The sequence below is a fragment of the Rattus norvegicus genome, chromosome 1, assembly GCF_036323735.1.
Source record: "Rattus norvegicus strain BN/NHsdMcwi chromosome 1, GRCr8, whole genome shotgun sequence".
Classification (NCBI taxonomy): Eukaryota; Metazoa; Chordata; class Mammalia; order Rodentia; family Muridae; genus Rattus; species Rattus norvegicus.
Genome location: NC_086019.1, coordinates 189,775,765 through 189,789,482, shown reverse-complemented (window position 1 = coordinate 189,789,482; position 13,718 = coordinate 189,775,765). Strand labels below are relative to the sequence as shown.

At 46.3% G+C, this 13,718-nt stretch overlaps 1 protein-coding gene across 11 annotated transcripts in view; it reads right to left on the bottom strand.

Moving 5' to 3' along the window:
* Positions 1-13,718, bottom strand: part of Katnip (katanin interacting protein) — a 166,565-nt gene that overhangs the window by 77,920 nt on the left and 74,927 nt on the right. For all 11 annotated transcript variants that reach the window (XM_039082889.2, XM_039082891.2, XM_017589397.3 and 8 more), the window contains 2 exons: positions 3,088-3,352; positions 156-287 (listed from right to left, as the gene is read on the bottom strand). In XM_039082889.2, coding sequence (XP_038938817.1) covers positions 156-287; positions 3,088-3,352 — 397 coding nt within the window. The remainder of the gene's footprint in view (positions 1-155; positions 288-3,087; positions 3,353-13,718) is intronic.

Sequence of the window (13,718 nt, the reverse complement as noted above, 5' to 3'; positions counted from 1 at the left end):
TTTTATTTTCCTTTTGAGGACTCTAAATCAACACATTGGCTCAAGGTCAGCTCAGTCCTCCAAGGAGAGTAAGAACCAAGACCCTTCATCATGATGTCCACTGGGAGTATCTACCTCAACTCCCAACCCACTTAACCCAGGGTCCCAGTGCTTACTGGAACAGGCCCTCTCCTGGTCTGGGAACACCGCCGGGGGTTGTGGGTTCAGGACTGATTCTGGTTTGCTGAGGATGAAAACCTCAGCATTCTCTTTCCGCTTAGCAGATAAAATCCGTTCCATTTTATTACCTGTGGGGAAGCAATGGATTCTGTTAGCCACTGAGCACAGGGAAAGCAGGGCATCCCTCTCAGACATTTGTTTACCATTTTCTCACTTATTCAATCAACAAATATTTATTGAACTCTACTGTGCCAGGAACCTTGCTAGTAGGAGATTTGGGGAATACTGCAGACAGCACTGATAAATAAATGAGACACCTTGAAATGACACGGCTTTCAGCATCTAACATTTCCAGACAGGAGAGGTCCTTCCTAAGAAGTGTGTGCACACACAGAGACAGCGACTGTGGTGAGGCACTTGCTCAGAATGTTAGTGTGGTTGGCCAGCCAATGAGCTGCTGGCTTTAACTGATCCAAGTAATGGTGCCAGCAAGGGCATGTTGGAGATGAAGGGGCACAATAAGATGCATTCTCAGTCCTCAGGGACTCGTCTAGCTAGAGAGGAGAGCTGACCAGATGAGGAAATAGGATGTAGACAGAAGTCATGAAGATGCAGCTAGAGGATGAGGCTAGCAAAGATGCCCAGAGTAGTGATGGAGCGGGATTCTCATGGATGACTAGTGTATTACCAGGGACACAAAGGTGGAACCATCCCAGATTCAGGAACAGCATGTGCAAAGGCTCAACGAAAGCTTGGGAACTGAGGCCTGTCCTGGCTGGAGGTTTAGATGGTGGCCAAACCCACCCTCTTCAGATCAATGTTTCCACAAAAGCCCTTAGCACTAGTGGCACACAGGAGACTTCCAATGCCAGGTGCAGATAGTATTTTATGAATTTGCATGTATTATGGCAAAGGGACAGAATCTAGAACTAGGGTATCAGGCATGTTAGTAATTCACTCAGCCCCAAACCCAGACCTGAATGCATTTCTGTATCTTAATGTATATGGGAAAATGTGTAACTAGCATGTCAAACCTTTGAAGGACATGAAAGTCACACACAGGTCAAGTGTAGGGAGGAAGCTCAAGGGCATATGAGAAACACCTAAAGACCCCCAAAGGCTGGGACAGTGTTTGGCTCCTGTACTGAGGGAACTCCCATCCTGGAAAACAAGCAAACCCGGAAGGTGACTACCCAAGCATGAAGTACGAACTAATATACTCCCTTGCTCACACTCAGTGGGCTCTGGCCACACTGACCCTTTTCCTGTGCTTTGGCACACTATGCTCTGCCCCTCTTGGAGTCCCTGCCCCAGAAAGGCTGGGTCAGTGCACCCTCTGCTGGGAACACTGCCCTGACTACTCCAGCTACAGCAGCCCAATCCCATCCCCGCCAGCATTTGCTGTAACTGTCAGAGGTCACCTAGAAGCAAGTATCCCCGAACACTTGTGCCCCACTCCACTAGTGTTCCTTCTACTTTCCAAGGTTGTTTTCTGTAGAACAGAAACTGGTGGACAGCAGCTATTCCTGCTGGCCTAGCTTCCTTCTTATTCCCTCAGATTCCCCTCAGCCACACATGAACAGGTCGAGGACAAGACCCCTTAACCCTGTTAGCTAGCCTGGCACATCAGCCCCCAAAGAAATAAATTCTGAGTGGCAGCGACCTGTGGTAGACTGCTACTGTGGTTTTTGAGAGCCAATCCTCAGCTTTGGGGAGAAAGAAACGGACTTTCTAGTGATGCTACAAGGCCATATATACTAGGAAGGCAACTGTGCCTCTGAATGCCTGAAAGCCACCTCAGAACGGAACTAAGGTGGGAAATCTGATAGAAGAAGAGAAGCAATAGGAGGGGGAGAGGAAGAAACAGGGTAGAGGAAAAGGGGGGTATAGGACAGGAGGGAGGGGAGAGAGGACGGGGGGAGGGGAGAGGGGACAAGAGGGAAGGGAGAGGGGACAGGAGGGAGGAGATGGGGTAGGAAGGAGGAGAGGGAACAGGAGGGAGGAGAGAGGACAGGAGGGAGGAGAGAAGACAGGAGGGAGGGGAGAGAGGACAGGAGGGAGGAGATGGGGTAGGAAGGAGGAGAGGGAACAGGAGGGAGGAGTGAGGACAGGAGAGAGGGGAAAGAGGACAGGGGACAGAAGGGAAGGGAGGGGACAGGAAGGAGAAAAGAGGACAGGAGGGAGGAGAGGGGACAGGAAGGAGGAGAGGGAACAGGAGGGAGGAGAGAGGACAGGAGGGAGGAGAGAAGACAGGAGGGAGGGGAAAGAGGACAGGGGACAGAAGGGAAGGGAGGGGGGACAGGAAGGAGAAAAGAGGACAGGAGGGAGGAGAGGGGACAGGAAGGAGGAGAGGGAACAGGAGGGAGGAGAGAGGACAGGAGGGAGGAGAGAAGACAGGAGGGAGGGGAAAGAGGACAGGGGACAGAAGGGAAGGGAGGGGGGACAGGAAGGAGAAAAGAGGACAGGAGGGAGGAGAGGGGACAGGAAGGAGGAGAGGGAACAGGAGGGAGGAGAGAGGACAGGAGGGAGGAGAGAAGACAGGAGGGAGGGGAAAGAGGACAGGGGACAGAAGGGAAGGGAGGGGGGACAGGAAGGAGAAAAGAGGACAGGAGGGAGGAGAGGGGACAGGAAGGAGAAGAGGGAACGACAATGGCCTAGTCCAGCTCTAGCCTTATAGGTATTCAAGGCTAGTTGGAATGCAAATGCCACTAAGTCCCCTACAATACACTGGGGACAGTTTCCTTAGTCTCTGAAGTCTTTAGGAGCCTTTCCCCCTGCAGTATTCAGGGCCCAGATGAATTCACCCCTGTTCTGGAATTTACTCTGAGCTGAATTTCAAGCACTGTGGAACATTAAGTCCTCGGACTAGATGCTGAGACTCTCAAGGCCAAAAAAAGCTCATTGGAAGAGCTCATGAGAAGAGCTCACTTTTAGAAGCTGGGTTAAACTCCATCACCACAAGGGTGTCTGTGGTCTGGGGAGGCCGGCCTTCCAGTTCCTGGTCCTTGGGGACATCTTTCAGCACTGCATCATGGCTGGGAAGGGGACATTCATCTCTGGCATACACTGGCAATACAGGGTCCTCGGTCTCTGTCTCAGAGAGGACGTCTTCCTCAATAGAGTCATACTCGTCACTGGAGCCGTCCTCTTGAGTCTGGAGGCTTGTGCTGAGTCCAAGACCTTTTCTCAGCTCCTGCAGAAAGCCCAGGAGACGTGAAAGGTAAGAACTTGTGTGGAACCAGACATGTGGAATCAAAGAACAATCTCAGCCAGATGCTGGGGCTGCTTTGAGGATGGGAAAGCAAAGGTCAGAGGGTATGAACATGAGGGGTGCTGTGAGGAGACACCACGACCATGGCAACTATAAAAGAAAGCATTTACTTGGGGCTTGCTTACAGCCTCAGAGGTTTGGTCCATTACCATATTTAAGTTTATTGCTTGTGAATTTAAAATAAGCAGAACAACTCAAACTGACTGATGGTGGACACCTGGATGTGAGAGCTGCCCTGGCATGGGCTCAGGAAATGAGGGACACGTAGCTGGGAGAAAAAGATCCTATCACGGAGTAACTCTGAGGTTCCACAGGGCACAGAGCTTGTCAGGGTTGAACCTGGGTATTTAGCTGGGCAGTTTTGTAAGTGATGAGTTGAGGGTCTACTCTCCTCTAGCAAATGAGGAGAATGAAGAGGTGGCAGACAGACCTGAGGGAGGCCTGCCAGGGAAATGGATCTAAGGCTCATTTTCTTCTACCCAGCTTGCAGAAGAAGCTGCCACTAGCAGACCTACTGTCAGGAAGGTGGATCCTGGAGAGAAAACCGAAGCAGTAGCAAGCCCTTCCCTGTAGTTTGTGGATTCCTTGGGCTACTTCAGCAGAGCCATGTTTATCAGGAAAGATTAGGGAGAAAAGGAAAGCTGGATGGAGGGAATCGTACAGACATCTATAGTAGGCCCACATGGTTTCTGAGAACACCAAGTTACCACAAACACTTAAGAGAGAACTAAAAAAAAGACTGAATAAAAACAAAAGCAAAAGCATAAATACTGCTGTAGTGCCAGTCTACTGGCAGGAAGGGGGCCCGGAAGAGACCCCCGAACTCATGCTGTCCTCCCAGAGGAAGCAACATTCTGAGGACTACATCAGGGCAGAGGCTGGACCCAGAGAATCACTCCCAGGCCTGGACTGCTTTGAAAGAGCTGGAGTTTGAGGGATCCTTTCTTCCTCTTGCCTCAAATGTCTGTCTGTTGTTCCACAAGTAAAAAAGATAGATGTGAATCTTGGTGTGTGTTTGTGTGTGTGTGTGTGTGTGTGTGTGTGTGTTTGTGTGTGTGTGTGTGTGTGTGTGTGTGTGTGTGTGTGTGTGTGTGTGTGTGTACAGGCATGCAGTGGATAATTGTAGATTTAATAACTCTGCAGAAGATGTTCCCTGCCACCTGTGAACATGTGCCCTTCATGTTTGCCAAGATCACCAAGGAAGGCCTGATGTAATTATGGGGTAATCATGAGAGAGGCAGGAAGAGGAACATCAACAAGATCTAAGAATGGAAACATACATCAGGAAGAAGAGGAGAGAAGATGCTCGGATGCTGGCCCTGAATGGGAAGGATGGGGCCAAGCAGAGCAGGTGGCTCTAGACAGGTTCTTTCCTGAAGCCTGAAGAAGAAGCACAAGCCTGTCAAGGCCTGGAATCTAGTCTCAGGACAGTGAGTTTCCATCTCCAGCTCCCAGTACCATCAGATAAGCTGCTAAGGTGATAGGAGTTAGAGCAGCAGCAGGAACTCAATATAAATGCTGTCTTTTCCAGCTCTTTCTCTCCCTGTCCCACCTGTATCAATACCAGGGATAGTCACTTAGCAACGGCACAACTATCTGGAGCACAGTGGGGCTTGGTAAATACTTGCTGAATAAGTAAACTATGTGGAAGCCTGGGTGTTGACTTAGCAGGGATAGGACACACCTCCACACCTCAGAGGAGGAGACATTGATGACAGGACCCTTCCTGAATTAATTCACTCCTCTGAGCCACATTTGGATCTTCATCAAATGGCTCACCTTGCCCCTGACACAGTGCATTGTGAGAATACAGCCATGGTCTGAACTCGGCATAGTTCTCCTTAACAAGAGGACATCTGGCAATGACTAGATCCATTTTAATCATAATGTGTGTTGAGAGAGAGTGCTACTGACAGCTAATAGGTGGGAGCCAGCAGTGATGGTGCTGAACTTTCTGGAAGGCAGAAGACAGCATCCACTTCAAAGAATGATCTGGTCACAGTTCCGACTGTGTTGAGGTCAAGGAGCCCTGTGTTAGAGCAAGAATAGATTCACCACTAGTGCTCAAAAGATAATGTAAGATCTTCTGGTTGTCCATGCTGAGATGGCCTGCACAGGCCTCATGGGAGCCACACTGAGGTCCTGACTCATGTCACCAAAGCCTGGCTGTCGTGGGCAGTCAGAGGCTCTTTCTCCCCAGGGGAATGTGAGTTCCCGGATGGCCTGCTGTTGTGGTAGGCAGCATCAGCTGTAACTCAGTCCTTTACTGTAGACTGCTGCCCTGAGCTCTGTACAACACTCAGGTCCTTTTCCTTTGATCTTCACAATAACCAGGTCAGACAAAAAAACCAGAAGCCCCGTGATCATTTGAACTTGGTAATAACTCTCAATGGGGTGAGCTTAAGTTCCTAGGAAAAATTCTCTCTGTTCATGAGCCCCTATTTTTTGTTTGTTTGTTTGTTTGTTTGTTTGTTTTGGCCCAGCTACTTTTAAGATGAAGAAATGGGAACCAGCCGGAAGGGTGATTCCTTCCACTGTCCTTGAAATCCCACTCTGTGGCCCAGAAGAGTTCCCACTGATATCCAAGACTGAAGCTCCACTCACAGCTAATTCCAGGCATGAGACACTGGGATCCATATGTACAGCCAGGGCCAATGAACAGGATTCTTCTGCTATTGACCACCTTCACAGGGGCAGCTCCACATTTCTATGATTGCAACCCTGTATTGATGGGGTCCTTAAAGAAGAGAGCCTCTTAACTCATGCAACTTCTCATAGTGATTATGTGGTAGAGGTGGAACTTCTGTTCTCAGCCACTAGTCCTTATTCTTAGAAACCCACAGATAATGCTGACTTTCATGTTTTCAACATGGCCCTCAATAGGGCACATAATGGGGTAGTTCTCCTTTGATAAGAAGGACAGCCATTCCATAAGAGGTCCTCCACAGCCCAGTAGCTACTGGGTCAGAAACTTCAGAGCACATTGCTTATGCTTTAACTTTAGGACCCACTCTGGTCCGGGGTGTGTGTGTGTGTGTGTGTGTGTGTGTGTGTGTTTGCGCCCTCGCATGCGCGTGCACACGCGCACGTATGCACTCATAAATAGCACATGGCAGGTAAGTGGGCCTCTACCACTGAGTTACAACCTAGTTCTTGGTTTTATGAATCAGGGTCTTACTAATCATGTGCCTGTGCTTACTGGGATGCTGTGCTGATGGCTAGTCACAGTAGAAACAAGCAGACAAGACCTCTGCCTTCACCAGAGCATACAGTATGCTGGGTGAGTTAGCAGAAAAAATCAAAAGGCAACTAATTCCCATGGCTCTGTGTTAGTTCATTATTTACTAAGATGATGGATAATTTAAGAACTTACTGCTATACTTATAGATTGGTACCTAGTACAATTGTCATCAGAGAGACATCATCCAGCAACTGATGGGAGCAGATGCAGAGACCCATAGTCAAACACTAGGGGGAACCAAGGGAACCCTACAGAAGACAGGAAGGACTATAGGAGCCAGATTAACTAAGCAGGGCTCATAGGGGCTCACAGAGACTGTACTGACAATCATGGAGCCTCGTAGGTCTGTGCTAGGACCTCTGCATATACGTTATGGTTGTCCAGCTTAGTGTCATTATGGGACTCCTAACAGTGTGTGTGTGTGTGTGTGTGTGTGTGTGTGTGTGTGTGTGTGTGTGTGTGTGTGTGTTGGGGGGGGGTATCTAACTCTTTTGCCTGCATTTGGAATCCTTTTCTCCCTACTGGGTTGCTTTGTTCAGACTTGAGATGAGGGCTTGTGCCCAGTCTTGTTTGTTAATCTGTTATACCACGTATAGTTGATATCCTTGAGTGCCATGTTCCTTTTTGAGGGGTGGGGGGAGTGAAATAAAAGAGCAGTAGATCTGGGGAGAGGGGTAGGAGGAGGGAGGGGAAACTAGGGTCAGGATGTAATGCATGAAAATAATAATTTTTAAAAAACTAGTATTTTTCATGGCAAAGAAGTGAATTTCAATAATCCCTGTTTTAACCTGCTTTCTTTTTCTTCTACGAAGTCAATGTAAATTTAAAGACCATACTGATTTACAAGTACAAGTACACACACACACACACACACACACACACTCTAGACTCTACATGGTTGTTCCTTTTCCCTAAGAAAAAGACTCCATTTGCTCACAGGAGGTGAGTGACCTAGGGAACCTAGGCTGCTCATGTGATGGGAAACCATCTGTTTCAGAGGCAAAAGGGAACTGAGCTAAGAAGCTGCATCTCCCTAGAAAGAAGCCCATTCAGAACCTTCCCATCTGCGAGAGCAGGACCTTGGCAGGGATGATAGCTTTGAAAGCCAATCTGCCTGCATTTCAAAGCAGTGCCCTGCTGTGGGATCTATGAGGGGCTTTGAAGTTGTCACCCAGAATTTTCTCTGGAAAAACTTACTTTATACTTTGCTTTAAAACTTGGATACATTCAATTTCAGTGTTCAGTGTTTCAAATGCTAACTTCAGAAACATTCCATCAAAGCCTTCCTTGTGGGGGCCAAGGTACAGACATCATGGGAACTGAGCTGACGACTGGGCACACAAAATGCCCTCCCCATGGGGAATTGGAATGCTTAAGGGATCGGATGGATGTTGCAGACAGAAGGTGTGGCTATAGAAAACACTACTAAAATGTAGCCAGGTCCTGATGTCCAGGAGTACAGTATCTGTCTACAAGCCTCCTCTCTCTGCTGGGCTCAGAGTGAAGTTCACTAGGTGACTATTAGATGCCAAGGTCACACAGTGGCAGAACCAACACCCATGTCATCAATAACAACACAGAAGTTTTAACTGCGCAGTTACTGCTGTATTTCATATACCAGCTAAACTCACTATGTACCTCATTTTAGCCCTCCGACACCCTGGTCTGGGAATGGCATCATATTGGCCCAGTGAGATGAAAGACAAGCCTAAGGTCACACAGATGGTAACAGCCGAGTCAGTGTTCAAATAATACCTGGCTGGGTCCAAGGCTAGGCTACTGGCCATACCACACTCATTTCCTGCCAGGTACCAATACAGAGCAGCCAGTCTCCAGAAGAACTGAAGGCATGTGCTGGATGTCCTAAAGTCTGTGTTATGGTCTGGATGTGGCGTGCCTCACACAGAGCTGTGATTTGAACCCTGAGTCATCAGCTGATAGCACTCTGAGAATGGGTAGAAATGTTGAGGGAAGCTTTGTAGGTCATCGCCTGGCCCTGGCTTTAGTGCTCTCTGCTTCCTGTCTGTTTCCATGTACACAGCCTGCCCTGCTGCATGACCAAGATCCACCAGTCTTTTTCTGAGAAATGTCCCTGAGACAGCACATGGTGAACATGCGTGGATGGAGCGTTACACCCTGAACTACCTCAGAGAGGAGAGAGAAGCTGTCTAAGTTCATTCACACCACCCTCATGGGCCTGAAAGCTTTTTTTTTTTTTTTTTTTTTTTAAAGATTTATCCATTTATTATATATAAGTACACTGTAGCTGTCTTCAGATACACCAGAAGAGGGCATCGGATCTCTTTACAGATGGCTGTGAGCCACCATGTGGTTGCTGGGAATTGAACTCAGGACTTCTGGAAGAGTAGTCGGGTGCTCTTAACCACTGAGCCATCTCTCCAGCCCCGCCTGAAAGCTTTTTATCCTGCACTGGTTGATTGATATGTTCTATTTGATCATTCATTTATTTAAGAAATATTTGGGGGTCAGTAAGGTGACTCAGTGTGCAAAAGCAATTGCCACCAAGCTTGGTGACCTGAGTTTGATACCCAGAACTGACATGGTAAAAGGAGATATCCAATTTGCACAAATTATCCTCTGACCTCCACAAGTATGCATGTATGAGTATACATGCACATACAAATGTAAATAAATGTAATTTTTAAAATTAAGAAAAGAGGCCGGGGTTGGGGATTTAGCTCAGTGGTAGAGCGCTTGACTAGCAAGCGCAAGGCCCTGGGTTCGGTCCCCAGCTCCGAAAAAAAAAAAAAAGGAAAAAAAAAAAAGAAAAGAAAAAGAAAAGGGGCCAGACAGATGGCTCAGGGGGCAAAGGTGTATGCACTAGTCTCAAACCTAATGAGGTCCATTTCTAGAACCAGACAGAAGGAAGAAGCCCACTACTGCAAATTTCCCTTTCATCTCCACACATGGACAGACATATCTGTATACTTAAATAAACAAATGTAAAAAATTAACTAAAAAATAAATATTTTTGGTGAAAATGTCTGTCTCTCATAAGCAGATACAGATAATAAAGGCAAGGAACAGAGTGATAAACAGGAGAGGAAGCTCCTGTTCTCATGGGATCCTGATAGGACAACAAGGATAGCCATCTGATAAGAGACCTCCCACAGCCCAGCGATGGCCCCCAAGTCACAAATAGGATATGATTTGTGTCCTAACTTTAGGGCCCACTCTTTGTGTGTGTAGTTGTGGTACATATGTGGTGTATGTGTGTGGTATGTGCTTGTGTGTGTGTATAATAGATATGTGTGGTTGTAGTGTATGTGTGGCTTACTACAGATTCAGTTCTTGGTTTTATGAATCAGGGTTTCACTAAGTTTCCCAAGCTATCTTTGGACTTAAGTAGCACAGCCTGGCCTAGAACTCATGATCCTTCTGCCTCTACCTCCTGCTCTCTGAGTTTATAGTAATGTCTCATCATGCCAAAGTATACTCTGCTCATTTTAAAATCACATTCTTCTATATCATTTTCCATAGAACTATGACTAAGAAAATTATGAAGTATACTATGTATGTATTCAAATATTGTACAAGAGATGAAATGAAGGCTCAACAGATAAAGTGTTTATCATGCAAACATGTGAACTAGAGTTTGGATCCCAGAATTTTCCTAAAAGCTGAGCAGGCACAGAAGCCAACTATAATCCCAGCAGATGGCTGCTGTGCACACTTGTGTATGCAGCTGAGTCACGCAGGGTCCAACAAGAGGAAGCCTTCCAGCATGCTGCCATAGCTGCTTTAGGGGTACATGGGAAGCTAAGTTGTGGGCTTAAGGGCAAGATAACAGAGCACACGCCAAAAAGAAATCTTCCCAAGGTCGACAGGGAGTTTACCATTTGGAGGAGAAGCCAAGGTTCCCCACCTTACAGAACATGTAGCAGTCACACTCAGGTCCTGCTCCTCTCCCCTGGTATCTATCAAGAGGCAACAAAGAGCACAGGAAGAAGCAAGGACAACCAAGAAGAGACAGATGCTCTGGTGACTCAGCCCCTTGAAAGATAGGCCACAAACTTTGATTAATTTAATTACAGAAAGCACTAATACCCAGGAAAAGAGAGTTTGACAGGAGAAGTGGAAGCCAACTGTAGAAGCTGGGAGACTGTTATCCCCAGAGACACGCACAGGGAACTCATCCGTGAAAAGAAACAGCTAGCAATCTTACAACTTTTAATTTCACCATTAACATTTCTAGAAAGATAAATTAAGTCGGGAAGAGCACCAAAGGGTGACTAATTAAGTATGCTAGAAATCATGCCAAGTGACTTTATAAGAATACAGTGCCCAAAAGACAAAAGGAAAAGCACTCACACTACTAGGTGGAGAAGTCTAGACAATGTTGTCCAAATCAAGTTCCAGTGGATAAACATTCAGAGAGAGCAGCCTCAACTATTCTGTTTTTCTTCATTTTTAAATGTTTATGTGTATGGGCATTTCCTTGCATGTATGTCTGTGCACCACATGTGTGCAGTGCCCATGGAAGCCAGAAGAATACATCAGATCCCCTGAGACTAGAGTTACAAATAGTTGTGAGCTACCATGTGGGTACTAGGAAGGGAACCCAGGTCCTCTGCAAATCACCACATATTCTTATTGAATTTGCTATTCAAGTGAGAACATTGCACCGAAAAGAGAATGGTTAGCCTTTTGAAGTATCATGGAGGATTCATGAAAATAAACTAACAGGTGGCCACAAATCAGACCTGAGAAACTTCCAAAACTAGGAAATCAAACAAGTTATCCCAATGCAGCCAATTAGAAATCAACCTGAAAGGCAAAATTAGAAAAATAAAACCTACTTAGAATGTTTAGAAAATCTTTAAAATATGGAAGAGGAAACCCTTCTAAAGTCCCAAGTTTATTAGAAGCAAATGACAACAGTCCTACAGTGAGGCGTGCAGGGTAAAGACAAACTTCTGCCTGAAGGAGAACTCAGCTGTTCCACCGCAGAGTAGAGAACAGGGCTGAGGCAGTTTGAGTAGGAATGGCCCCCATAGGCTCATAAGTTTAAATGCTTAAGTCACCAGGGAGTGGTACTATTTAAGAAGGATCAGGAGGAGTGGCCTTGTTGGAAGAATGTGTCACTGGCTGGTCCAGTGTCACACTCTCTCTCAGGTAGCCTATGAAGTGGGATGTAGCTCTTAGCTACTGCCCCAATGCCATGCATGCCGCCATGCTCCCTGCCAAGATGATAGCCTGCCATGCTCCCTGCCATGATGATAGTCCTCTGAAACTGTGAGCAGGCGCCAATTCAATGCTTTCTTTCATAGGAGTTGTCTTGGTCAAGGTGTCTCTTCACAGTGACTAAACAAGGGCTGAGGGTAGGTGAACAAGGACTTGTGGATCTAGATAACAGGGAGCCTGAACAACCGACTAGGCCCAAATGTCTAGGGAAGAAAGAAGTAAAGGCTAACATGACATGAAATAGAAGTTTCAGAGGATAAGCTAAATGGGGTGCACATGGCTCAATCCACTCAATCCAGCTAAAAGCAAGGAGCTCTTCATAATTATCAGGTTCACCTCTAGACTGTTGAGTCTTCCTAATGAGAAAGCATTATGCATTAGCTGTTACATAAAATGACAGAAAGAATGCAAATTAGCTAAGAAATTCTAAGTAGGCTATATATGTGAGGCATAAGCCAGACCATTTATACTATTACTGACCAAGAGGTCACTCTTTATTGTTGGTAAATTGGAAAAGCTGCTTTAGAGAACCACATTCCATCTGTCAGCTTCCTCTGCATAAGCATCCACAGGGTGCCGGGAGGCCACGCAGCCCTTTCTGGATGCCCCATTAGTGTCAGTTCAGCATCACTGTGCATGTGCACGCATCACTCACCCAGCACTGTACCAGCCTTGACCTAATGGCCTCCTGTTGCTGCCCCACTGGCCCAGGGTCCACTAAGACCATTGGTCGATTTGTTCGTCATTCAGCTTTTTTGGGCTAGGTGTCTCTGGCTATCCTAATTGTCCTGGGTATCACAGAGGCTAATTGTAGTGCTACTGGGAAAGAGAAAGTCCCCCTCTTTCACCAAACTATCAAAGCTTTCAGTCTGAAATGGAAGTCATACATTGGAGTTAGGAGAGCCAAATCTCAGCAGCAGGTTTTTTTGTTGTTGTTATTGTTGTTTGTTTGTTTGTTTTGTTTGGACCACAGAAAATTATGAATTAATCAACAACATAAAATATGGAAGATACCTGGATGTGCAGCAGTGGTTTAGTGGCTAAGAGCACTGGCTGCTCTTTCAGAGGAACCTGGGTTCAATTCCCAGTACCTACACAGCAACTTACAACTGTCTGGAACTATGCTTCTAAGAGATCCGATGCCCTCTTCTGGCCTCTGAGGGCACTGCACAAAAGTGTGACAGACATAACATGTAGTCATACACAAAATAAAAAATTTACACATACATAAAATAAAAAATTTTAAATTTCACAAAATCAAACAAACCTCTCATAAGCTATGTGGTTTGACTCCATAGGGCCTGCATTTGTATGGTGACAGCTGATTATGGCTGCCCTTGGCAGTTTCCACCACTCCTTCCTTGCCTTGATTGAGTCATGTGATTTAAAATGTACTTTAAGTTTAGAACACCTATCAAAATCCAATATTTTAGGAGATAAGCTACATTCCCCCCACTGTCTCCACTACTCTAAATAGAACAAAATTTCTTTTCAATTTTTAAAGCAAACATAATTACATTTACTCACCTATTTGTATATATGTGGGAAGTAGGGGACACATACCATGACATGCATGTGGAGGTCGAAGGACAACACATGAGAGTCAGCTCCTTCCCTCTACCATGGAGGTCTCAGGGGTCACACTCAGGCGATTGCATTTACTGCTGGGCCATTTGCTGGCTCCTCTTTACAATCTTCTGTGTCCTTACTCAGAGCTTAGAAGATATCGCTCCCACAATTACATCAAGGTGATGCAGTGAGGCCTCAGGAACACCTGTGCCATTCCTCCTTCCCTCTCACAGACCCAACTGCTCAGCTATCCAATTCCCTTTCTTAATAATG